The 27567-nt window shown below is 46.9% G+C and overlaps 1 protein-coding gene across 1 annotated transcript in view; it reads left to right on the plus strand.

The window, feature by feature from the left end:
• CMTM7 (CKLF like MARVEL transmembrane domain containing 7) overlaps positions 1 to 27135 on the plus strand; it is a 57880-nt gene extending 30745 nt beyond the window's left edge. Inside the window, exons 2-5 of the mRNA XM_032861040.1 lie at positions 14183 to 14356; positions 20677 to 20775; positions 23595 to 23676; positions 26101 to 27135. Coding sequence (XP_032716931.1) covers positions 14183 to 14356; positions 20677 to 20775; positions 23595 to 23676; positions 26101 to 26114 — 369 coding nt within the window. The 3' untranslated portion in view covers positions 26115 to 27135. The remainder of the gene's footprint in view (positions 1 to 14182; positions 14357 to 20676; positions 20776 to 23594; positions 23677 to 26100) is intronic.
• Positions 27136 to 27567: the final 432 nt, after the last annotated feature.

Raw genomic sequence — 27567 nt, forward strand, 5'->3', positions numbered from 1 at the left:
CAGTTTAACTTTAATGAAAGCCTCTTGCTAAATAGGTCCTTACACTATGTTGGGAATATCTTCCCATGTTATTAAAGCAAGATTGTTTAAAGTATGTTTACCGTAATTATGAAAGTAATACATTTCAACATAGACATCTTTTAAAAATATGAAAAAAACACCCAGGGAATAAAAATCACCCATAATGCCATCATACCAGAATTTTCACAGTTAACAGTTTGTCTGTGGTTGTGTCCGTTACATGTATTGTCTCTAGTTTTATTTGTGTGGTGTGTGGTGGGAGGAATTAAAGCTTTGTGCCTGACTTTTTTTTTCTTAGGTAGTTGAACATTTTCATTAATGGGTACATAGTATTTTATCATGAGGGTGAACCATAATTTAATCAATATACTATTGAATACTTAGGTTTCTAAGAATGTCTCCACTTTTATAACACTGCGTTATTCTTCTAAATAAATCTTGACTTATATCCATGGTGTTTTGTTTTTTGTTTTTTGTTTTTTTAATCCATGAGTGTTTTAATAGGATAGTTTGGTGCTAAGTCTAGAGGTACATGTGGTAACTGATTTGATCCTCACAACGTCCTTACACGGTATATCCTCACTGGATGAGGAACTCGAGGCAAGGAAGAGTGAGGCCTCATAGCTAGAAAGTGGCTACAGCCATTGAGCTGAGGCAGTCAGTCGTACCAGAGTCAAGCTGCCTGTCAGAAATAAGATTGGATTTACGTGGAATGGAACTGATGGCTGGAGTGTACACTCTCTTCTCGTATCTGTGGAAGGTCACCAACCTCTCTGACTATAGGAACAGCCACTGCTGGAAGCCCGACACTAAATCCAAGGAGGGACAAAGCACTTGGTGAGTGAGTTCTCTCACTGAATGGTTCCCTTGCGAGATCCAGGGAGGCCCAGACCCTGCCTGGATCTGCAAGGAAGTTTCATCTTGTGAGGGGCACGAGACTGGGAAGAGGATATGGTCGATGGGAGTAGGTGTAGGGAGTAGGAGTAGGGAGTACGGTAGATGGGAGTGAGGTGCTGGGGGAGGGAGAGGCCCCTTCAGTCTGGGGAACAGAAGGACAGAGAATGCCTTGTGAACAGTATAGAACTGTGTGATACGGTAGCCACTAACCATGTGTGGCTATTTAACTTTAAATCAATTAAACATAAATTAAGAATTTAGTTCCTTGGTCTCACTAGCAACATTCCTTTTCTTTTCTTTTTTTAAGATTTTTTTATTTGAGGGAGAGAGAGAGCAGTAGAGAGGGACAGAGGAAGAAGGAGAAAGAGACTCAGGCAGGCTCCACACTGAGTGTGGCACCCGACATGGGGCTGGATCCCATGACTCTGAGATCACAACCTGATCCGAAACCAAGAGTGGTTTCAACTCCGCCACCCAGGCGCCCCCCTCACCAGCCACATCTCAAGTGGCCATGGCCTACCACACTGCACAGCACAGGTAGAGAACTTCACTGTCATCACAGAAAGTCCTGGTGGACATCGCTGGCCTAGAAGCCTGCATATGGCATCACGTGACCCTGGATCCAACTGGCTAAAGCAGAGACCACTTTGTCAACAGGACATGAGGGAGGTCCCAGGCCCATGTGGTGCCCTGGTTCTGGGCCTTGACTGGTGGACAGGGCTGCTCCCTGTGGAGAGTGTGGCATAAGAGGTGCTCAGTCCTGGAGCGTGTGGCACGGTCTGGGGAGAAGGACACCCATGTGTAGGCTGGGCCCTGAGCGATGAGGGCTGCCCACCAGCTCTTCCTGAGAGGCCTGTTCGGAGCGGCTCCCTATGTCCTTAGGGCAAGCACCGTCACCCGAGGGGACCTGGGGGGTGGCATGCTCCCTGTAGCCTCAAGTCTGGCTGCCCTGCCTTGAGTTTTCCCTTTATTTCCTTATCTTGGCCCTGATGGACCAGGTAGGGGTGCTCCCTATAGAAGAAGCAAAGATAAACCAGAGTTGAGAGAACTGTCCATTGGGAAAGGGTTTACGAGGGTTCTTAGCTTCTGGAGAGCAAGGGTTTAGAAGCCAAAGGTGTTGGTAAGATTGGGGCAGAGGAAAGGTTTTAAAAGAATGAATCCAGGGTGTTATGGGGCAGCTGCCCTTTTAGGGAAGAAATGGGTCTCATCTTAGTATAAGGCTTCTCACTTCTTTTTTTGCTCACAAAGGCTCTTTGGCTTATAAAATCAAACCGTGGATTTCCAGACATCTGAGTGCCTTGGTTATACTTTTCACACCCCACTGCCAAATTGATCAAAGCAGCTTGGCTGTTTGTCTGATCAATCGTGGAAAAACATTGCTCCAGAATGTTCCTTGTATTCTTGGCAGAAGGTTGGCCATGCTGTGTCCAGCCCACCTTGTACCAAGAACCACAGGCAGCAGCTGTCCACCTGGGGCCCACCTGGTCCACCCCATGCTCTCCGCCCTGGGGTGATTGTTTGCCTCGGAGGCGCTCTCTGCTCTGGTACTTGGTCTGGTGACCCCGTCACCTTTGGCTGGAATTCGGTTTATCTGAAGAAACCAAAAACCCTTGTCTGCTCTTGGATGAAGCCCCGTGGCATCAGTGTCCTGAACTGTTCATGACATGAGATTATTGCTTTATAGATTTACAGATAAAAGTAACAACTCCCTAAGTCCCACGGGTGCCTTAATATAACAGGGATGACTGCAAATTTCAATTCCTTTCTCCCCCTTCATTATTCATTATTTCCCTGAGCTTTCGTTGTTGTTTTTTTCATTCTTATTATGGACAATTTCAAAACATCTATGAAAATAGAACAGTGCAGTGAGTGGCAGTGTAGCCCTCAGCCAGTGACCTCAACCAACAACCCTTAGCCAGTCCTCATTGAACTATATCCTGACCCACTTAGTCCCCCCCCATATTATTCTTTAACAGCTTTATCGAGGTATAATATACATCCCACAAAAGCTCCTGGTTTCATGTGTGCAGCTCAGTGATTTTTAATGAATCTGACAGAGTTGTGCAGCCCCTCCCATAATCCAATTGTATTGGATTGGTGTATTTCCATCACCCCTGAAAGACCCCTTATGCCCATTTGTTCCGATATTATTGGGAGGCAGACCTTCTACTGCGTGTTATCTTGTCCATTAATATTTCAGCATGCATCTAATTTGTGAGGCATCCTAGTCACTTGTTACGGTGACATCTGCTTGGGCTGTTCCTCTTCCGCTGAGGCCTAAAAGCAAAGCCCTGCATCCTATGCCCCCTGTCCGTAAAACCCTGGAGAGCCTGGGGGGAAGTGATTACGGAGAAGAGGCCACACCCCCCACCTGGCAGCCATTTTTACCCCGGGAGCGCTGTTGAGACTTTAGCTTAACACCCCCCCAACCCCCCAACCCCCACCCCCGCTCAGATCTCAGTTGACCACTGAAGGCCTGTGCACTTGGAGATCCAACAGGGACTTAGTCATGGTCCCCCTCTGTGTGCCCAGGGGTCAGCTGCGTACACACTGAGGAACAGGGAGCAGGGGTGACCTCAGCTGGGATATGAGCTTAAGAGTCAGCTTGTTTCAAACTAAAGCATTGCTCCGGCATGACCTACAGCTGGCGTGTGCGTATTCTACACACTTCCTGATGACCCCTGGCTTCCGGGTTTGAAGCCTCTCCTTGTTCCAGGCTGCACAGGAAACCAGGGAGTGTCCTGGTCTCATCCCATGTGTCAAGGTGGGATCTCTCCAGAGTGATGCTTCTACTAACTTCCTCTACTCCCCTGTCCACCTCACCCCCCTCCCAGGTGCAGGTGATGGGGAATGCCTCCCCTCCCGCCCGTGCCTGGGACACAGACGGGTCTCAGACTGCAGTCAGCCATCTATCTGTTCATTCATGTACTCACCAAATATCCTTGGGGCACCCAGGTAGCATCTAGGGTTCCTGGCCCTGCGGAGACAGCTGAAGAGTGATTAAAACCCCCATCAGCAGACCCCCATCATCGTGGGGCTTACATTCAGGGATGACAGCCAAAACTAATAATAATAAACAGGTAAAAATAAACAGCTGCTAGGCCATGATAAGGGCTCTGGAGCAGAGTAATTGAATAAGTCGCATCCACAAATGATAAAATAATCATCTTTTTAGAATGCAGTATATGTTTAAGTATGAGCCAATCTTTGAAAAGAAAAAAATAATACATATGTTCTTTAAACATATCTATGTGGAAAGAAATACTCCAAAAGGCGAGGGGTGGTGGTTATCTTTGAGAAATGGGATGAGAGGTGATTTTTATTTTCTTAAATAGACACTTACTTGCATAATTAATTTTCTATCATCAACAGGTATTGATTGTATAATTTGAGTAACTTCGCTTTAAATAGGAGACTTGATAAGAACAGCATTCTTTTTTTTTTTTTTTTTTTTGAGATTTAATTTATTTGAGAGCGAGAAAGCAAGACACAGAGCAGGAGCAGGGGGAGGGACATAGGGAGGAGAGGAATCCCCACTGAGCAGGGAGCCTAATGCAGGGCTCGATCCCAGAACCTTGGTGTCATAACCTGAGCCAAAAGCAGACGCTTAACCAGCTGAGCCACCCAGGCGCCCCATGAACACCATTCCTAACAGGCTATTTCTGAGTTGGAGTCCCAGAGCCCTGCTTCCAGTGGGAGGGACCCTGAGGCAGAGTAGGATTTCCCTTTTATCATGCAGAGTCCTAGGCCATGCTCTGTGCTTGCTTGCAGGGGGTCAGGACAAAGGATTCAAGTCCATGCTGTAAACAGACCAGGAGCTGAGAGAGGGGCTGTGATGAGAACCAAGCAGATCCTGGAGGCAGAGTAGTGGGTAGTTAGATTCAGGGCCTACAGCAACTCTGCCTGGCTTTGTGACTTGGAACAAGTTGCTTAACTCTCTGTGCTTCATATTTCCTCGTCAAAAGGACAATGATAATTGTACTGGGACTGTTGTGAGGGTGAACTTGTTTAACAGTTGTAGAGCACTTAGCCCAGGGCCTAGACAGAGGAAGAGTAAGAGCTTAGAAATGGTAGCACTTGTCATTTGTGAAGCAAGTCAAGGAGGGCAGTGTGACATCCAGACTGTGACAAGAGAAAATATGGCAGTGGGGTGCCTGGGTGGCTCAGTGGGTTAATCCTCTGTCTTCGGCTCAGGTCATGATCTCAGGGTCCTGGGATCAAGCCCCACATCGGGCTCTCTGCTCAACAGGGAGCCTGCTTCCTCCTCTCTCTGTGCCTGCCTCTCTGCCTACTTGTGATCTCTGTCTGTCAAATAAATAAATAAAATCTTTTAAAAAAAAAAAGAAAGAAAGAAAAAAGAAAGTATGGCAGGAAGGAAATTCGCATGAGAAACATAGAAGCTGTGGGGACTGGACACCCCCGCTAGCCATGCTCTGTGTCCTCTCTTTGCGAGTCCCCCTTTTCCCCTTCTCCTTTCCCCCCAGAGGGTTTTTCCCTTCTCCCTTCCTGCCCCCACTTCCACCAATCTCACGGAGGGCCAGCTGCTGAGCAAGAGTGCAATTCAGATTTCTCCAGAGCACGTTGAGAAGGTTCCTTAAAGAAACCTTAGAGGGGGCGCTTGGGTGGCTCAGTCATTATGGCGTCTGCCTTCGGCTCAGGTCATGATCCCAGGGTCCTGGGATCGAGCCCTGCATTGGGCTCTGCTCAGCGGGAAGCCTGCTTCTCCCTCTCCCACTCCCCCTGCTTGTGTTCCCTCTCTCTCTGTCTCTCTCTCTCAATCTGTGTCAAATAAATAAATAAATAAGTAAATCTTAAAAAAAAAAAAAAGAAAGAAACGTTAGAGGAAGGAAAGGTGGGCTGTGCCTCCCTCCCTCCAACCCCGACCCATCACCACCTTCTCAAATGCCCCTGCAGGACTTCTCCTGCTTGCTGACTTGGGAGCTTGGGAGCAGACACAGTGACCCTGGGAGGGACGCGTGCTAGCTCAAGCCACCAAGGCCTAGCAACCCATCCTTCTGGAATAGACTCGCTCTTCACAGAGTCTTGGGAGTCAGGTAGACCTGGATTTGCTTCCTGGCTCCACCATCTACCATCTGTGGCAACTGGCCTACTCCTGGTCCGGAATGGGCATGGTGCAACCTCAGTATGGTGGGGGGCAGGGCCAGGGTGACACGAGTTAGCATCCTACCAGCTGGCACCTAGTAGGTGTTCAGTAGGAAGGGGTGCCTGTCACTGCTGTGGCTTCCTCACCCCGAAGGGCTCCCAGTTCACTCCCTGGGCCTCCATGCCTTGCTGGGCCTCTACCAGCACTTCTTTCGCCCCTCAGGGATTTCCATGGCACTAGCCTGCAGACCCTTTCAAGCTCTATCATATATTATTATATTATATATTATTCTTTTTTTTTAAAGATTTTATTTATTTGAGAGAAACTGAGAGAGAGAGAGAACGCGCGCATAAGCAGGACAGAGGGAGAAGGAGAAACTGACTCCCTGCTCAGCAGGGAGCCCACTGTGGGGCTAGATCCCAGGACCCTGAGATCAGGACCTGAGCCGAAGGCAGAGGCTTAACCCACTGAGCCACTCAGGTGCCCCAAGTTCTTCTAAATTTCTTGTGATCTTTGGAAAACCCTCTACTTTTCCTTCTGAAAACTTTATAATGAATTTGTGATGGTGTAAATGTGGGTGTTTATCTGTCTCTTCCTTTAGATTGTAAGCTCCAGGAGAGCAGGGACTGTCTGTTACGTTGTTAATGATTCTGTCAATAGTGCCTAGTACAAAGGAGGTAGGAAATCATTTTTGAATTGCATCAACAGAAAGGAGTGTAAGAACAAAAAAAACCACCCACCCCAGCCATTCCTCTCTGTCCTGTTCACTTTGCTGAGACACATTCAGTAGCCAGTGTTGAGGCTGGAGTGCCCTTGGGAGATGCAGCTCCCAGGGCTCTGGCCATGGCTGTCATGGCAACCTGACGCTGCAGGTGCTGGGGAGCGTGCACTGCAGTGGGCAGGCACAGGTCCAAGCCCGGCGTGTACTCACTAGCTGAGGGATTGGTGCAAAGCTGCTTCCTGTCTCCGTAGCTCAGCCTCCTTTCTGGGAGGAAATATAATAAATAAATGGAAATATAATAAATAAATAAAATGGGTGAGTAGTTGTAAAGCACTTCGAGCTCAGTGCACCGTGCATGGTCAGCGTTAGGTACTGCCTCTGGGGAGCCATGCCATTAGGCTCTTCTCTTCATGGTTGAATCCTCCCATCCCTTGTGGCATCTTCACATTGTCTCAGCTGCCCCTGGTCCTCCCTGATGACCCATTTCTTGAGGAGGTGACCACCCCCAGCCCTGTCCTTCCACTTTTATTCCTAGACAAAGCCGCAGGTCCTCTCCTAGTAACAGCAGGAGCAAGAGGCAGAGGACGTTGCTCTTGTTCTTGAAATTCAATCAGCCACAACAGAGACCAGGAAATTGGGTCAGATACTGAAAGAGAAATGACGTAGAGAAACTGACTTGGAAACCAAACAAAAAATGGTTTCAGTTTGGTTCAGTATAAGCACCAAACCATCAAGATTGCTCCCTAATAAATGTCAGTTGTGCTTCTCTGATCCTTTCTGATATGAGGATGTTTTTGACAAGTTGAGTGTTCTATCTCAGTAGGCTAAGTGTGATCTGATGACCTTTGCCAGCAAAGGGCAGGGGTGACATGGGTGACATGATGCTTGCCTAGATTGCCATCCAGGCTCTGTGGTGGAAAATCGATTAGGGACAAGGGGAGCATGGCCTGGCCTGAATAACAAGCAGAGAATGTTCTGGCTCCATCAGGAACAAGGTGTCTGGAAACCTTTACACCCCATTCTCTGGGAGAGCCTGAATGCCAGAGCCCCCCGCGTAGTTAATGAGCCCATTCAGCCGACTTGGAAAGGTGTTTGAGAGTAGCCTCCAAAAGTCATTCATTTTTTTCTACATGCCAGGCATTGTGCTAGGTTCCCAAGTGAAGTTTAATGAAAAAGCACAATTCTCTTCTCAAAGCACTTGAGGCCAGTAAGGGAAGGAGACGTGTTTTTTGTGTGTTTTTTTGGTTTTTGGGTTTTAGTGCAATAGATTGTGGTGGAGCTGTCACGGAGGATGACAGGATGACCCCAGAAATCATTCATTCACCTGATGCTGAATTCAATACCTATCATGTTCAGGGCACTCTGCTGGGAGCAGAGTCCTTAGAGGAGTTAGGAGAAGAATAGTGAACAAGGTAACCAACAAGAAAATACACATTTAACCAACAAACAAGGAGATACAGTATCAATCGCAACAGTCCCATCAGAGCGAATACTGGGACCCGAGGGGCAGCCCGTGAGGCACCCTGGGGGCCCAGTGTGCCCAGAGAAGTGGAGGTAGCTGGGACCGGAGGTGGCTGTGTCTGCAGGTGGAACGTCAGACACAAAACCCAGAAGCTATAAAAAATGACACATAGATTTGACTGCATAAAAAACTTTAATTTCAGTAAAACAAAAAGACTAAAAATAAAGGCGATGGAAAGACTATATTTGCAATCTCTTTAATAGATTAATCTGATTAATAGGTTAATTAGAATATATCAAATCCATAATAAAAATATAAACAAGAGAAAAATAGGCTGAAAATACAAATAGGCAGTTACCAATAAACTTACAAAGAAGGTATTCAACCCACTACTAATCAGGGAGATGAAGATTAAATAACAAGATACCATTTCCTTTCTTTGTAAATGCTGATAGTAACCTGTGCGGTGAAGCTCCTTTTTTTCTGGATGGCATTTTGGCAGCAAACATCAAATTCTTCAATGAGAACATGCTTTCACTTAGTCATTTTGATGAAGTCTTAGAATATAAGTGAGGTTCAGTGGGGTGAGGTCCGGAACCGATGACCAAGAAAGAATTCTTGAGACATCTTTGGTGCAAAATGGTGGTTTATTAAGCATGGGGACAGGACCTGTGGGCAGGAAGAGCTGCTGCCCCGGGGTTGTGAGGAGTGGTCCATTATATACTTGTAACTTGGGAGGGGGTCAGGGGTAGCATAAGTCTCTCAGGAATTTTGGAAGCAAGGTTTCCAGGACCTTGAGGGGCTAGCTGTTGTTGGGAAAAGGTCATTTATTACCGTCTAATAAAACCTTAGTCGTGAGACCCTTCAGATATGTATCTCGGTGGGCCATATGCTTGGGGATGATTGCCAGCACATATCTTGGAGGGTTTAGAGATAAAGGAAGTTTCCAAAGGAATTTTTATTTTTATTTTTATTATTTATTTATTTATTTATTTATTTTAAGATTTTATTTATTTGAGAGAGAGGCAGTGAGAGAGAGCATGAGCGAGGAGAAGGTCAGAGGGAGAAGCAGACTCCCCGTGGAGCTGGGAGCCCGATGTGGGATTCGATCCCGGGACTCCGGGATCATGACCCGAGCCGAAAGCAGTCGTCCAACCAACTGAGCCACCCAGACGTCCCCCAAAGGAATTTTTATATGTGAAAGTAGACCCACAGGGTCCTGGTTGGGGGTGGGGAGCGGTCAGGCTAGGGTTGCCTTTTGCTCTTAGCAAAGTATTAAGGTGGAAGTAGATGAATCCCTGGAGGAATGTCACTCTGCCTATTTCAAGGACTTGTCAGTGGGCTCTAGATAGTAAGGAAATTTAGTAACTTTTCTCCTGCCTGTTTCCTACGTCAGTTTCACTTCGGAGAACCTTTCAGAAATGTTCATACATACATAAAGAGGCATGTCCAAGGATATTCTTTTGCAGGGTTGTGTATATTAGTAAAAAACTGGGGATTAGACAAATACCCTTTAGCAAAAGGTTGATTAAGGTAGCGGTTCTTTGCCCCCGACAACCTTTGCCAACATCTGAAGACATTTGTGGTTCTTGCACCTAGGGAAGGGCTCTGCCTCGTGGGTGGAGACCGGAATTCTGCTAACCATCCTCCCAGATAGCTGCCACCAAAAAAATTACCCAACCCAACATGCCAGTAGTACTGAGGTTGAGAAACACTGGGTCAAATAAAGCCGCAGCCAACTGAAAGCAAAGGGTAAATCTGTACCATTAAAGATCTCCAAGTTGTGTCCTTAAAAAAAAAATGTTTTTTTTTTTTTTTTTTACAGCTTAGTATATGATTTTTTTAATAATCAAGAAAAGAAAATAGCAAATTTGAAAAACCGCTAAATAGTCAGTTGTCCCCTGAGGCGGCCAGTTTCTTATGTGTCCTTCCGGAAATAGTCCCAGCCTGGACAAGCGTATTTGGCTTTTAATAAGCCGCAGGTCCTTTGCTGCATGGTCAGTCAGAACCCAGTACACTAATTAGAGGCCTACTTGAGACCTGCATCTGAGGACCCCTGACATCATGTTCTTTGGATTATTCCCCCTCCCTTGTGCTTTTGATGGCATTTTTTATTCTTGGATACAGAACAGAACTGTGTGCTGGGGCATGGGGGGATGGGAAGGAGCCTGCACCTAGAGTCTGATATCGGTGAGCGAGACGGGGATCCAGAGGAAGTAAGCTGGGGAGGGTTCTCTTGCACGTGGGTGTCAATGAGGTTCCCCAAGGGCTGTTTGGCGGTGATGGCCAGCGGGGGCTTTAACAGGAAGGTGGGGGGAAATTTCTGTCCACCGCAGGGCAGAATTCAGAAGTTAGAAGCATATCAAATTCTTCTTCCTGCCTGCCCACGGCCAAGCAAAGTCATTTATGGGCCCGCCTGCATCTACAAATGCACTTTGCAATCACTGACTCACCCCATCTCTGACTTTTTGAACAAGCCTGGCTTTCATCTCCTAGGCTTTTCCAGAAAAGCCTCTTAGAGTTGGGTCTGAGACCTTTTGATGTTGGCTTTCATCAGCTACTTTTCTTTCTCCTGCCTGGCTCCCTCACTGAAACATTATTCCAAGGTCAGGGCAAAAACCCCCATGAGAAGGTGGGGTTAGGTGACCTGCCTGCATCCAGCCCGGGGTTCTTGAAATATAAGGTGTCTGGTGCCATCTTCAGTCAGATGCCGGAACGCTCAAGGGACCAGACTTGGCAGGTGCATGGGAAGATCAAACCTGCTTGAGGGAGTGTTCAAGGGCACAGACTGCAGGCAGCAGGTGGCTTCTTCCTTGAGGGACCCCCTCCCAGGCTGAGAACCCGAGCCTGGAGCCTGGTGATGTCAGCCTGCCTCATCTGCGCCATTTAAACCCACTGCTGCTTCCACAAAAATCATCTCTTCCCGCTAGTAAGAACTCCGATAGAATGAAGTCAGAAACGACACAGTTTGGGGGCAGAGGGGGTGGTTTCAATGTGAGATGATTCCAGCGATTCTGAACGGTGCCACAGCAGGGGTGTGAGACCCTGGCTCTGGGTGGAGGGGACTCACAGCATTCCTTTTAAACCCCCGGACGTGTGTGCTAGAGATTTTATTCGCAACTTTCATGGCAGTTTGATATAAAAGAACATACCTTTATGAGGGGAGCTAGAGGGCCCCTAGGGAAACAAGTTAGTCTGTTGGATGGTATCACATTTAAGTTACTCTGAACAGAACCACAAATGCCTTCTAGAAACCTCCCAGCCTGCCTCACTCAACCCTGAAATCAGAACTCCTCCTTCAGGCTGTCTGCATTCCACTGTGTTTTTGATTTGCTTTTCTAACTGGAAACAAGAAGAGGTCTGAGGGGGCCCTGGTTACAGCGAGGGGGGCAGGGTAGGGGGAAGCCATACCCCAGGGCTTTTTCTCCACGATGGTCTGGCTTGCTCATTCTTCTGCACCTTTCTGGCTGCCCCCAGAGTATTGATCTAGATGATTCCGGGGTCTCCAGCATTTGCAGAGGTTACTTGCTGGCCTAGAAGAGTTCTGAAAAGTTTAGATGTCAGTTAAAAAAAAAAAAAATTTTTTTTTTAAGGTGCTCTGGCCAAGATGCTGGCCATTTAAAGTAGGAATGGGTGAATTATTGGACAAAAAGGAAGATTTAGTTGCATGCATTAGTGTATGCCATCTGTGGTCTAAATGAGATTTTCCAAAATTGGGATTCTTTGAAGAAGAGCAAGTGGTAGGTGGCCTTAGGCCAATCGAACAGAATTCTGGATGTCTTCCTTCAGGAGAATGTTTTCCAGGTGGGTCTGAGATGGTTTTGTGGTAGAGCAGTAACATCCTTGCTGCTGCAAGGTCCTCAGCCCTGGGAGCTCAGAGGGGAAGACCTGCACGGACCCCCCTGCTCACTGGGAAACTCCCACATCTCTGTGTCACCATGAGAAAGAGGTGACTGTCACAGATGAAGAGTTGTACAGATTAATCTAGTCTTTGCATTAAATTAGGCACAAATTTGCTTCTCCCCCTAGGAATGGCGCTGCATAATCCAGAGTTCTCTGCATTTTAAGGTGGGCCCTGAAGGCCCCCCTTTCTGGAGGGGGGTCAGTGGGTGGTGGGGAGACCCGTAGACCCGGGTCCTGCAAATGGGGACTGATGAGCAGCAAAGCCCTGGTGATCACGTCCAGTGCTGGGTGAAGCAAAGATCCCCTTGGAGCTTTAAAACAATCTCAGGGCATGAATCATTATATTATATTAGCAAGGCTGGCTAGCTTGAGAGGAACCGAAAAAATGAAAATACTCACGTTGCTCATTAGCAACGGGGACTAGGCAAATGTCGAGGGTCCCTTTGTGTCAGAGTCACTCCGCTGTTCGGATCCGGCAAGCAGAGCACTCCTTGTACCCGCCTTCATCTTCCTCTAGACTCTCTTCTCACCCTTGTGCTTGTTCTAAGGAGTTTACCAGAGTGGATTAAGGGGCTTCAGAAAACAGAGTATGTTCCACACTAACCCTTTCAACCGGTATTAGCTCCATTTTATGATTTAATGCTCGTTATAGACTCACATTTTCTTTTTTTAAAGATTTTATCTTTTTGAGAGCGGGAGAGTGAGAGAGAGAGAGAGAATGAGTGGGGTGAAGGTCAGAGGGAGAAGGCAGACTCCCACTGAGCAGGGAGTTCTATGTGGGGTTTGATCCCAGGACTCTGGGATCATGACCTAAGCTGAAGGCAGAGGCTTAGCCCACTGAGCCACCCGGGCGCCCCGACACTCACATCTTCTACAGCAGGTTTCTGCTGGGCCACATTTGAGACCAGATGGTTCTTTGTTGTGGGGACTGACCTATGCATTTGGGGTGTTCAGTAGCACCCCTGGCCTCAAACCACTAAATGCCCACAGAAACCTCCCATAGTGGTGACAACCAAACCAGGCACTGCCGAGTGTCCCATAGGACACAAAGTCTCTCTGTCACACATCTTTGCTCACTGTTCTGTAGGAAAGCAGCAGTAAAAAATCAGCTTTATCCCAAATTAGGTGTACTTTTAAAATTGGTCCCAAGGTTTTCCATACATTTAACCCTGTGGTGTTAGTGGTTTATTCCCTACATGGGGTGAATGAGATTTTACTCTTTTTGAGTGGCCTCACAAAAACTCAGAATCATCTTTCTCCTCTTCCACTCTGCTCTCCCATGCCATTCATCTGTTGCTAATAATCTACCAGGACTGTTAATTCATTAATAGGTCATTAATTTATTAATTCTGCCCAGTCATTCATTTGCAACAATATACTGGGTGAGCTCTCACCACATGCCCAGTGGTGAGCAGGCAAGCCTTGAATAACCAGGAGTCCTTTGTGTTTCATAACATATCCTCCTTCCTCGGCTTGTCTGTGAGGAGGGCTTACATTCTTGGAAGGCAAAACTGTATCTGACACGGAGGAACAGGTCCCTGGAGTCAGACAGACTTGGGTTTTGAATCCCACCTCCACCGCTGATGAGCTGGGTAGCCTTGGACTAATTACTGAACCGGTGTACCTCAGTTTCCCCAAATATGAACATGGGGGTGACATCCTCTCCCTGGCAGATTTCTGTGAGACCTCCAGGAGATCATGTACATCGGGCATCAATAAATGGTAACTTACCGTCCGCCAGCTGATAGATAACTTGTGACATAGGAATCGCCATCTTTGTGGGTCAAAAACCGTCCAATATTGGCAACTTCCTACAGTTCCACCTAATAGGGAAATAAATGGAATGATTCTGCTTGGTTATTTTCCTGCGTTCCTGCCCTCTGTCTGAGGCAAACATAATGCACTTCAGCCTTAAAAGCGCGCGCTCTGGGAACTTGGCCCTTTCCGGCCTCGCGGCTAGTTTGTCAGGAAATCGCCAGAAGTGCAGCAGTTCCTCAGCGGGCTCCTGTTGCTGGTTCCCTGGGCGTCCGTCGTGGGCGGGCCTGTGTCTGACATGTCTGTATCTCTGTCCCAGGTCACACTGCTGATCGCCTTCATCTGCGTGAGGAGCTCCGTGTGGTACATCTCCAGTGCCTACAGCTACTTCCAAGTGGTCACCATCTGCAACTTGATAATGATCCTCGTCTTTTATCTGGTGCACCTGTTCCGCCTCTACCGCTTGCTCACGTGCATCAGCTGGCCCCTATCGGTAAGGGGGTGGCCTGGCCCCACTCTGGACTCCCAGAGGTCAGGTTAGGAGCTGGGGCCCTGAGACCGGACTGAGGCTGTCCCATCCGCCCTTCCCCCACAGCCCCCCCGCATCATCTCTTCCTGCTACAGCCCTGAACTGCTCACCGTCTGGCGGGCATCGCTGCCCGTGTCCCGCTGGTTTCTTCCAGGGACAAGAAAGCTCTCATGCGCTTTCTCGAGGGGCAGAAAAGGGGACATCTGTGTGCATGAGGTGGGAGGAGGAAGCTGATAAAGGCCATGGGTGGTCATACTGTTGTGACAAGATTTTTCAGTTAAATGGGATGGTAGAGTCCGAGGAAAGATTTCAGAAGTTTCCAGGATGTTTTTCTTCCCACTCTATTATTTATTTAAGTAGCCTGATGGACATATAGTTCGCATTCCTGATTGCCCATTTAAAGTGTACAATGCAGCGGATTTTAGCATACTCCCAGAGTTGTGCAAGCATCACCACAGTCAATTTTAGAACATTTTCCTCGCCTCAGAAAGAAACCCCATCGCCTTTAGCCAACACTCCCACCTCTCAGCTTCTCCAGCCTGAAAGCAACCACTGATCTACTTTCTGTCTTGTGGATCTTCCTGTTCTAGGTGTTTCCTGTAAGTGGAATCACATGTGTGCTCTTCTGTGACTGGCTTCTTACACTCAGCAGAGTGTTTTCATGGCTTATCTCTGTCATAGCGTAGGCCAGTACTTCATTTGTTTCATAGCCAAGTCCTAGTCCATTGGAAGGATAGACCATTTCTTGTTTATTCGTTCATCATGGATGGACATTTGGGTCATTTCCACCTTTTGGCTGTTATGACTAACACTGATGTGAACATTCGTGTTTACAAGTCTTTGGTGTGGACATGTTTTCATTTTGCTTGGGAAGATACCTGAGAGTAGAACTGTGGGACCCCATGCTAACTATGTCTCATTGTTTGAAGAGCGGCTGGACTCTTTTCCACAGTGGCTGCCCAGTTGACATTCCCATCGTCAGTGTACGAGGGTTTCAGTGTCTCCACAGCCTTCTCAACACTCATTATTTTCTGACCTTCTAATTTTAGTCATGCTAGCGAATGTGGAGTGGTAGCTCATGGTTTTGATTTGTATTTCTCTAAAGACTGTTGATGTCAGTCATCTTTTGAAGAACTTCTTGGCCATTTGTGAATTTTCTGCAGAGACAAGTCTGTACAGATCCTTTGGCTGGTTTTGGATTAGGTTGTCCTTTTATTTCTCAGTTCTCAGAGTCCTTTGTATATTTTAGTCCCTTAGATAAATGATTGGGAGACATTTTCTCCCATTCTGTTGGTTGTTTTTCATTTTCTTGATAGTGTCCATTAAAGCACAAGTTTTTAATTTCGATGAGATCTAATGTAACCGCTTTTCTTTTTTTGGTATAAAAAAGTGGGTATAAAATCTAAAAAAACATTGCCAAATCCAAGATCATGAAGGTGTGCCTCTATGTTTTCTTCTTATAGTTTGTTACATTTAGATATTCAGTCTGTTTTGAATTAATTTTCATGTCTAGTGTGAGATAAGGATTCAGCTTCATTCTTTTGGAGGTAATTATCCAGTTGTCCCAGCACTATTTGTTGGGAAGACTGTTCTTTCCCCACTGAATTGTCTTGGCATCCTTGCTGAAAATTAGTTGATTGTAAACACATGGATTTACATCTGGACTCTCGCTTTGATCTTACCCCACTGTCTCGATTGCTGTAGGTTTGTAGCCAGTTTTGAAATTAGGAATTATGAATCTTCCCATGTTTTAAAGATTGTTTTGGATTTTTGAAATTCCATATGAATTTTAGAATCAGCTTTTTAGTTTCTTTTTTTTTTTTAAGATTTTATTTATTTGACAGGGAGACAGGGAGAGAGGGAACATAAGCAGGGGGAGTGAAAGAGGGAGAAGCAGGCTTCCTGCTGAGCAGAGAGCCCGATACGATCCCAGGACCCTGAGATCATGACCTGAGCTGAACGCAGAGACTTAACCCACTGAGCCACCCACATGCCCTAGCTTTTTAGTTTCTGCAAAGAAGTCAGTGTGATTCTAATACAAATCATTGAATCTATAGATTGATTTGATATTGCCATCTTAACAATATTAAGTCTTGTGACCTCAGAGCATGGAAGGTTTTCCCATTTATTTAGATATTTGATTTCTTTCAACAACGTTTTGTAGTTTTCAGAGTATAAGTTTTGTGCTTTTTGGGGGAGGGGAGCTTAAATTTGTTCCTACGTATCTTATTCTTTTTGATGATATTTCAAATGTAATTACTTTCTTCATTTCATTCTGGGATTGTTCATTGCAAGTGGGTAGAAATACAAGAGATTTTTGTATATTGATCTTATATCGTTAGCCTTGTTGAACTCATTTTAGATCTAACAGATTGTTAATGGATTCCTTAGGATTTTATATAAGATTATGCCATCTATGAATAGAGATAGTTTCATATTCCCTTCCAATCTGGATACCTTTTATTTCATTTTCTTGTCTTACTGCAAGAAATCAGATGAATACTGAAGTGGCAAGACCACACCATCGTTTCTTGTTCTTGATCTTAGGAAGAAAGCATTCCATCATAACATCGTTAAATATGATGTTATGGATTATTGTAGATGTCCTTTATCAGAGTGAAGAAGTTAACTTCCAGTCCTGCTTTGTTGAATGTGTTTATTTATTTATTTAGTATTTTATTTATTTATTTGACAGAGAAAGAGACAGAGAGGGAATACAAGCAGGGGGAGTAGGAGAGGGAGAAGCAGACTCCCACTGAGCAGTGAGCCCGATGCGGGACTCGATCCCAGGACCCTGGGATCATGACCTGAGCCGAAGGCAGACGCTTAACTACTGAGCCACCCAGGCGCCCCTGTTTTTATCATGAAAATGTTTTTATCATGAAAAGGTGTTAGATTTTATCAGATGCTTTTTCTTCATTGAAATAATCATTTGGGGTTTTTCCCCTTAATATTCTATTAATATGGTATGTTACGTTGATTTTCATATGTGGATCACACATTTGCATCCCTAGGCTAAATTCTTTTTGGTCATGATATATAATTCAGTTTATATGTAGCTATAGGATTTGGTTTGCTAGTGTATTGTTGAGGATTTTTATATTTGTATTCATAAGAGATACTGGTCTGTGTTTTTCTTGTGATGTTTTTGTCTGGTTTTGTTATCAGGATAATACTGGTCTCATAGAGTAGTTTTGGACATGTTACCATCTCTTATTTTTTTTAGAAGAGTTTGTGAAGAATTGGTATTAATTCTTCTTTAAATGCTTGGTAGAATTTTGCAATGAAGGCATCTGAACCTGGGTTTTTCCTGTGGGTAATTTATTATTATTATTAACTCAAACTTGACTTGTTATAGATCTGTTCAGATTGTTTATTTCTGCCTGAGTCATTTTCAGTGGTGTGTCTTTACAGGAATATGTCTATTTCATCTAAGTTTTCTAATTGACTGGTATATAATGTTCATGGTATTCCTTTAAAATCCTTTTTACAAAAAAAAAAAAAAATCCTTTTTACTTCTCTGTAAGATCCATAATGATGTCCCCTCTTTCATTTCTGATTCTGGTCATTTGAATATGGTCATCTATTCTCTCTTTTTTTTCTTGATCAGTCTAGCTAAAGGTTTAGCTATTTTGTAGATCAACAAAGATCATGTCAAAGAACCAGTGTTGGTGTCACTAGTTTTCCCTATTGTTCTTCTGTTCCCTATATCATAATTTCTGCTTCAGTCCTTTTTTTCCCCTTCTTGCTTTTAGGTTTAGTTTGCTCTTCTTTTTCCAGTGTCTTAAGGTGAAGATTAGGTTTTTAATTTGAAAACTTTCTTCCTTTTAAATGTAGGTATGCACAGCTATACATTTCTTTCTGAGCACTGCTTTAGTTGCATCCCATAATTTTTAGTATATTATGTCTTCCTCTTCATTCACCTCCAGGTACTTTCTAATTTCCCTTGCGATTCTGCATTTGATTGACCCACTAGTTAGGAATGTGTTAATTTCTACGTATTTGTGGGTTTCCCAAAATTCTTTCTGCTCTTGCTTTCTAATTTCATTTTGTTGTAGTTGAATAACATACTTCATATTATTTTAATCCTTCACATTTGTTGAGGTTTGTTTTATGGTTTAGCATATAGTGTCTCCTGGAGAATATCTTACATGCATTTGAGAAGAATGTATGTTCTGTTGTTGGGTAGAGTGTTTTATCGATGTCTGTTAGGTCTAGTTGTCTTACAGCATTGAGCCTTCTGTTTCCTTCTTGGTCTTCTCCTTCGTTGTACCACACATCACTGAAAGAGGGGTACTGAAGTCTCTAGCTGTTATTTTTGAATTACCTATTTCTCCCTTCATTTTGCTGAGTTTTTGCTTCATGTATTTTGTTGCTTTGTTACTAGGTGAATACCTGTTTGTAATTGTTCGGTTTTCCTGATAGATTGCCATTTTTGTTCTTGTAGAATATCTCTCTTTATCTCTGGTAACATTTTTGTTTTGAAATTTTTGCCTGATACTAGTAGAACGCCTCCAGCTTTCTTTTGGTTGCTGTTTGAATGACCTCTCTTTTCCTTCTTTCTGCTTTCAGTCTATTTGTATCTTTGAGTATAAAGTGTTTCTCCAACAGACAGCATGTAGTTAGATTTTTTTTTAAGTAGGCTTCACACCCAGTGTGAAGCCCAACATGGGGCTTGAACTCATGACTCATGAGATCGAGACCCAAGCTGAGACACTTAACTAACTGAGTCACCCAGGCACCCCTGTTATCTTTTTCTTAAAGAACCAATCTGACAACGTCCACTTCTTGATTGGATTGTTGAATTATTCACATTCAGTATTATTACCTACTATGTTATTTTGAGAGACACTTCTTTTGTGTTCCAAAGTTATGAGGCCCCTTATGAGGCCCCTTTCAAAGTTATGGCACCTTTCTGCTTCTTTTGATAATGCTGCTGATAATGAAGCAGCTGGAGGAGAGATTCCCACAGGAGAGAAAAAGGCTGGGGGCAGGAATGGGGGAGTATGTGTTGGAAGGTAAGCTCAGCCCCACATTTTTGATGGGGTACTGTGGAGGCACTTTCCATTTAGCAGTCTCTCAAGTCAGTTTTCTCTACCCCGTGTCGTATTCCTTTCGTTTGAGAATCTTGGAGGTAGGGAACTTCAGTTACTAATCTGCTCTTCCATCAAAATCTCTGTGGTCTACCTTCTGATAGTCCTTTCTAGTCACTAAAGGAGAAATAGGGGTCTTTGATTTTGCACAGCTTTCAGATGAGCTGCAGCTTAAAAGTGGAATGCTTTTCCAAAATTTAATAGGTGCCTGCCCTGATGGGCAGAACTTTGCGAAGAACTAATTTCTGGATCCTCATGGAAGACAACTAAAAATGAATGCGCTCCGGATTCAGAGGAGTCCTCTTGTGGCCCTAAGCCCCAGTTCTCTGATCTGGTGTTTAATGGGGAGGAAGAAGGAAGAAGATGGAAGCCTTACCCTGCTGCTAAATGACAGAGGTTCAGCCTCATTCACGGCCTGCGGGGATGCCGTTTTGAGCCCGGGGGGTGAATGGGGTGCAGATGGATGGAAGCGGAAGCGGAGGCGGAATCTGCCCAGCTAACACACTCCTCAGCAGTGTGGCCTGAGGGCACACTTCTGGAGAACAGAGAAGAGAGAAGATGAAATGAGGACAAAGCGAGGAGGCTTATTAGGGGCCAGAAAGTCAGCTCTCCCCAGCCCCACAAGCACTTCACAGAAGGCCCCTGACCTCACTGTAAGCTCTGACTCCCAAGTCTGAGCGGGGCCAGCTCCTCAAGTCCACACGTAAAACTGTTCCCAGAGCGGGCGGCACTCCAGGCAGCCAGCAAAGCCAGCACGTCGTTAGCCCAGAACTTTCTCTGAAGCAGGGAAAGGTACACACCTCTTGAAGGGGCTTTGCTTCTCAGAGCTGGCGTTTTCCTTTAAACTCCATAGCCTGGGAGTTGTGAGAAGCTGTTTGCTTTCAGTAGCTTTGGCCGGAGGTTAGGGTACTGTCTACAGAGTGCTCTCAGGAGTGGAGCAGACCTTAGTGGATATCTCTCCTCACACGATAAGTGTCCTTTCTCTCTGTCATCTCTCTGGCTGCCTGCCCAGCTCCTTTTCTGTCTTGCGGGGCCTCATCCTGGCCAGCCTTCTGCGTCTGCTCCCTGTGAGCTAACTGCTCCTGTCAGGTATTACTCCCTCCCCTCTGTTCCTCTCTTCTGTGCCCAGTTGTCTCTGAGAAGCAGGAGTGGACCTCCCGACCCACTGCTTTGCTTTGTTTTTGTCCCCAGGAACTTCTGCACTATTTGATCAGTACCCTCCTCCTCCTGATCGCCTCCATTGTGGCAGCCTCCAAGAGTTACAGCCAGAGCGGGATGGTAGCTGGAGCGGTAAGGATGGTCTCAGGGAACCTTCACGAATGAATTCACTTCTAGAGCATTTTCTTCCTGATGGGCAGAGAGGGGATTGTTTCCTGGGGACTTTCTTCCCCAGAAAAGTACTCATCAGAACCCACCTTGATCCAGCCAACAGCAGCCTCCAAAGAGCCCGGCCCACACCAAAGGGTCTCAGCAGGTGGCTGGTCAGGGTTCCTGGCACACTCAAATGGCCCCAGTGGCCCGGCCCTCCCTCAGCCAGCCACTCCTTACATCAGGGGGCCATTGGGGTCATTCGTTGATGGCTGCCTCAGAGCTATGCAAAGATCCCAAGGCCTCTTTGGGGCCCAGGGTAAGAGCACATGTGATCTGTCAGTGATACCTGCCACCCGGAACACCCGGGCTACAGTCCTAGCTTTGCTGGTCCTTATTTGTAACAGAATTCAGGTCAAGAAACAACACTCCTAGACCTTTCAAAGGTGAAAACTAATCCATCTGATAGCCTGAATAGAAGCATGGAAATGTTTAAAAATACAGTGATGTGGGAGCATTGTTTACCACACCTACGCAAATATACATACAGGGGTATGTATGTGTATATGTATTTATTTTTAAAAGGCTTATAGATTACTGTTATCTGATTTCTGATTCAGCTAATTGGTTACAGTTGGGTGACCTGATTTGCCTTACTATTGAGCAGATTAAATTTTTTAAATGAGTTTTTTTTTTTTTTAGAGGGAGAGAGAGGAGGTGCATGTGAAGTCAGGGGAGGGGCAGAGGAAGAGAGAGAGAATCTTAAGCAGGCTCCATGTCAGAACGGGGCTCCCTCTCACAACTCTGAGGTCATGACCTGAGCCAAAATCAAGTCAGATGCTTAACTGACTGAGCCACCCAGGCACCTTTCATTTTTTAAATGAATTTTAAGAAAAGCTTTATGGGACAATCACTCTTTCATTTACATGTTAGCAAAGGTCTCCAGACTTTGGGCTGGGAGTGGGTTAAATGCCTGGAATTCCACTGAGGGGTGGGGTTTGTCCTCCAAAGGTGGGCACAGGCAGCACCTGGATACGGCGGCGGGCCACCAAGTCTCTGAACACTCATGAGCTTAAGTGCCCCCAGAGCCCCCAGTCCCCAGTGAGAGGGGTGGGCACCACCCCAGCTTCCCACCAGCCCCAGGACAGGCAGGCGGCTGAGGGAGACACAGAGGAGACTGGTGCATGGGGAGTTTCCTGCTGGGTTTTATGATTCAGGTTGCCCCACCTCTGTTTGTTAGCCCTGGAATCCCAGTAAGCCCCATTTATCATACACCATCTTGGTGCCTAGGACAAAGCCTTGGCCAGGGGAAGCCAGAATAACTTAAAAGATACAGTCCTTGCTTATAAGAAAAGGGTCATCCAGTGTAGAGTCAAAGCTAAGGCCCATGAAACAAGGAGCAAACAAGGCATTGTCACCCAGAAGAGCGTGATGTAGCGACATAATAAACTGTTCAATTATGCAGTGCAGACAGTAGGAGCCTGGGATGGCATCTCGTGTGCTAATTGTGCAGAACACACAATGAGGGGCCAGGACAGGCTCCAGTAGGCTAATTATGTGCTGTAGACAATCGGTACAAAAGGAGCCAAGGAAAGGGGCCTGGGGGAGGGGAAGGTGGGTGTGGGCCGGTGGGAAGAGGAGGCAGCCGCTTCTGTAAACCAGTAGCTGGGCTTGAAAAGCAAACCGTGCCCTTGGTCTCTGGCTGCTCCCGGGCTCTTCCTGCTGCACGTCCGCTCATGGTTGTGGTCACGTCACCAGCCTGAAGCCATTGGCGAGTCCGGGAACACCCGGGCTACAGTCGACCTGGGCTCTGGAGCCAGGTTCCTAGGGCCCACGTCCCAAGTCCGGCCCTCGCTGGCTCGTGGCCCTGGGCAAAGGAGTTGACTTGCTGTCCCTCCCTGTCTTCAGCTGCCAGATGAGGAAGACGGGAAGTAACAGCAGCCTCCACCTAGCAGAGTGGTGGGAGTGGAAGGGAACAGCACCCCTAATGGCTTAGAACACGGCTGGGCACAGAGTAGGTGGTCAGTAAATTAGAGCTACTGCAGGTGTTCACAGGTGAGGAAGTGGCTTCAGGCTTCTAAGGGCCAGACAGACACCAGAGGGTGCACCCACTTCTCTCTGGACCATCAGAGGAGCCCTTTTCCTCTCTGGGGGCCCTGTTCCTCCTCTTTAAATGAAGCTGGACTGGGCTGGGTCAACTTTCCTAGGTCAGCGAGGTTAGCCACGTCAGCACGGCGGGGAGCCTCAGAAAGGGAAGGAGCGCTGCCTCAACTGATTTTAGTCTACGATTGTGGAGGTGTGTGCAAACATAAAACCACGTATCAAGGCCTCGGAGTCTGGCTATTAGTACACAGCTGTACAGCAAGACAGAACAGAAAGCCGTTTTGAATGAAATGCAACCCTGTCCCATCAGTAAAGTCCATTTGAACATTAGAAATGTAAAAACCCCAACTGAAACGTACACTTCCACCTTTTCCTCGTTCGTTAGCCCAGTAACGGTCTTGTGCAGTGTCTTGGCCTTAGCTCAGTTGTAAATACAAACCGAACGTGGGCCCTGAAGTTGCCTGGAGTGAGGAGGGCCAGGAGGTGGAGGCCAGAGCCCCAGGGCCAGGCCTGAGCCAGGGCCCTGCTGGGGGAGGCCTGGGGACCAGCCCTGCACCTGAGCAAGGACCAGGTGTCAGGTCACTCGATTCCCCAGGCTCCCTCTGGGCCACAGCTCATACAGGAATGAGAAACATAAAGGACAGCCTGAGTGATTGGCCCTGGGCCTCGGAACTTCCTTTCCTCCCTGTCCTGTGCAGATCTTTGGTTTCGTGGCCACCTTCCTCTGCCTGGCGAGCATCTGGATGTCCTACAAGATCTCATGTGTGACCCAGTCAACGGGTGAGTTCCGCTTGTCCGAACACAGGTGGTCTCTGAAAGTTCCCTCTGCTTGGGGCGCCTGGGTGGCTCAGTGGGTTAAAGCCTCTGCCTTCGGCTCAGGTCATGATCCCAGGGTTCTGGGATCGAGCCCCGCATCGGGCTCTCTGCTCAGCAGGGAGCCTGCTTCCCACCCCCCTCTCTGCCTGCCTCTCTGCCTACTTGTAATCTGTCAAATAAATAAATAAATCTTAAAAAAAAAAAAAAAGTTCCCTCTGCTGGGGAACAGGAGGACGGCCTGTTGTGGAGTCCAGTCAGCAACAGGGAAGGGCCCCACTACAGGGGAGGCCTTGAGGCGTGGGGCCCAGGTGGAAAGGTGGAACCCAAGACCCTCTGCCCTTGCCTCATTTCCACACCCGGGACACCCTCACATGTCCGCCTCTAATGTTGAAGCATTTTCTTTAAATCAGTTTCCTAATGACAAAAATGAAGTGCAGAGAATTTACAAAGTGCACATAAAGAAAAAAAAAATTTCATGAAAACCATCTGTTATCACATTACCCAGGAAGAGCAGCTGCTGGGTGTCTGTCATTCTAGTATTTCCTTTCTCTGGATGGAGGGATGGATGGACAGATATAAAGATACATAGATAGGTATAAAGATCTATAGATATATATGTTGCTTTTATTAAAGGATCAGACTTTTTGTGTTATTGTAACATGCTCTTATTCTCCTACTTAACTGCCTATCAGGCATTTTCCCCACATGGTTGAAGATTTCTTCTCCAATATGGTTTTGTTTTGTATTTTAGAGTTTATTTATGAATTCATTCATTCATTCACTTTTAAGATTTTATTCTTTAATTTTTATTTTTTTTAAGATTTTATTTATTTATTTGACAGAGATCACAAGCAGGCAGAGAGGCAGGCAGAGAGAGAGAAGGGGAAGCAGGCTCCCTGCCAAGCAGAGAGCCCGATGCGGGGTTCGATTCCAGGACCCTGAGATCATGACCTGAGCCGAAGGCAGAGGCTTTAACCCACTGAGCCACCCAGGCGCCCCTTTTTTAAAGATTTTGACAGATCACAAGTAGGCAGAGAGGCAGGCGGGGGGGGGGGGGGGGGGGAAGCAGGCTCCCTGCTGAGCAGAGAGCCCAATGCAGGGGTCAATCCCAGGACTCTTGAGATCATGACCTGAGCCGAAGGCAGAGGATTAACCCGTTGAGCCACCCAGGCGCCCCAAGATTTTATTTTTAAGTGACCTCTGTACCCAACGTGCGACTCAAACTCACAACCCCGAGATCAAGAGTCACACGCTCCACTGACTGAGACAGCCAAGTCCCCTCTTCTCCCTCACTTTTAATGACTGCATGGTGTGGCACTGACCCCACTGCACGTCTGTGTCATAGTTTGTCTCCTGCTCGGGGTCATCATGTTTCATTTGGTTTGTTTTTTTAACTCTTTGCTACTAAGCAGTGTTGTAAAGAACATCCTTGTAAATATAGCCCCATACTCATCCCTGATACTCTCTCTCTTTAGAATACATTCCTAGAAGTAACACTGCTGAGACCTTGAGCCAACAATGTCGATTAGTTCCCTTCCCTACTCCAGCCTTCCTTCCTCTGTTCTTCTTTCCTTTAAAAGAACACACTACAAAATAGCAGAGCATGTACAGTCTGGGGGTTGAGCTGCCCCGCGGAGGGCTTGTTTCATCAGAGCTTCCATTTCCTTCCAGAAGCTGCTGACAGAAAGTTAACAGGACGCTGAGGGCAGGGACCCAGGCACAAAAGACCACAGGCTATAGGATCCCATTGATGGGAAATGTGTCGAATAGACTCATCCCAGGAGGCAGAAAGTAGATGGCGGGGAGGACTGGGGTGGGGGGTGACCAGGGGCTGGGGGACGGGACGGCAGATGGGCAGGGGGCCTCTTTTGGAAGTGACGAAACATTTTCACATTGTGGCGGTGAGTGCTTGTGCCGTCCTGTGAATATGTGGAAACCTTAGAAGTGTGCACTTTAGACGGGTGGGTTGTATGGTACCTGGAGTATATCTCGGTCAGGCTGTTTAAGGAAAGAAGAAAATGAAGGATGAAAAGTAGAGAAGAGTGTTACTAGGTAACAGCTGAAGGTGATACATGTGTAAATATTGGCAGAAACATAGGGCTTAAAATTCGGGAAGGAAGAGCCGAAAGAAGGAGCTAAGGCAGTTCAAGTCCCTCTGAGGATATACCTGGGCAGAGAGGGGGAGTAGGAAGAGAAATCCTCCTCGTAATACTGAATTTTTTTCTCTTTGAGAAGTGTATTCAGAAAGACTAAAATCACTCCAAGGGCGGTTGGTGCTGGGTGGGGGAGGAAGTGCACTGAGCCCAACTTGGGCTCGGCCCCCTGCTGTGCGGCTTCTCTGTGGGCCCTGCCCTGACAGCCGCCTAACTTTGCCATTTCCTTCCCAAGATGCAGCTGTGTGACGCCACCCCAGGCTGGCCCTGCTGAAGGCCCTGCAGACAGGAGGGTCAGTGGGCCAGCCCCCATGAAGGGCTTTTGACCCTGAGCTCCTGTGCCAAAGCCCCGTCCACGCAGGAGGTTGTCCTGGGCTCCGGAGCCACGCCGAGCCCCTTTCCAGTCCTTGGAGAATAGTCCTTCCCGCCTAGAAAAGAAGACCAGCCTCCAGGGAGATCCGGTCTCCCTCCTGCTTTGGGAACCAACCGCCTCAGGGACCGATGACCCCACTTAACACACGAAGGAGGGGTTTCTGGAAATGCCTGCCTAAATCTGCTTCTGCTTCACATTCCTCAGGGGGAGTGAAGCCGCCTTAAGTCCCCTTATAGAAACCAAGCCATCTCCTAATTTATCTAGCTTGGAAAGCCCCTCTGGAAGAGACCCTCTTTCTTAAGTGAGGCACATCTGCAGAGGCAGTCTGTGGTCAGCCTGCCCCAGATCAGAGATCCTGGCTCCTTTCGGGCCTCAGCCTTACTTCCCATTGTGTGTGTGTCTGTGTGTTTGTGTGTGTGTCTGTGTGTCTGTGTAGGGGTGTGTGTGTGTTTTGTAATAAAATAATTGACTTGGCCAGTTGCACAAGGATTTCTCATTAACCGAGGCTGTCAACCAGGAGTAGAGTGATGGGGCCCACAGAGCTCATGGGGAAGCCTGGGGGCCCCACCCGTGTGTGTGTGCACACCACCCCCTCCCCGGGGAAGGAGAACAGCAGAGGCAGATTTGCATATTTTCAGAGTAAATTAGTGGTGAAGGGTGGAAGCCAGTACTGTTCACACACAAACAGAAAGCAGTATTCAAGAGCCACGCAAGCAGCCCTTTAAAAAAAAAATAAGGTAGGAGATTCTGGAACATACTACAACATGAGGAACCTCAAAGACATGATACTGAGTGAAATAAGCCAGACAACCAAGGACAAGAACTGTCTGATGCCATTTACAGGAGGTTCCTATAGAAGTTACAAGTCAGAGACAGAATTGTGGCCAGGGACCGGGGGCAGGGGACCAGGGAGTTCATGTTTAATGGGTACAGTTCCATTTGGGAAGAATGAAATGTTCTGGAGTTGGATGGTGGCGGCGGCTGCCCAACAACATAATTAATGCCACCACACCCCTAAAAATGGTTAAACTGGTAAGTTTTATGTATCTTTTACCACAATTTAAAAAAAACAAAAACGCACTACAAGGCATTCTGTCTAGGCACCTCAGCAGCTGGGAGAGCTACCTGGGGTGTGGGGGAAGACAGAGCCCCAGGTGCCACCCAGCCCATGCTGGCAGCATGGCCTGTGCCATGTGCTAACCGGTGCTAGAGAATTGAGGCTGCAGGATGTGGGTGTGAGACTGCTCAGTCCAGGGGTGGTGCCTGTGTGTAACCCAGACTCCACCGCCAGCTCCCCAGCTCCCAGTGGGAAGTGACCCACTGGTCAGT

This window comes from Lontra canadensis, unplaced genomic scaffold (assembly GCF_010015895.1).
Source record: "Lontra canadensis isolate GAN:19392208 unplaced genomic scaffold, GSC_riverotter_1.0 scaffold20, whole genome shotgun sequence".
NCBI lineage: Eukaryota > Metazoa > Chordata > Mammalia > Carnivora > Mustelidae > Lontra > Lontra canadensis.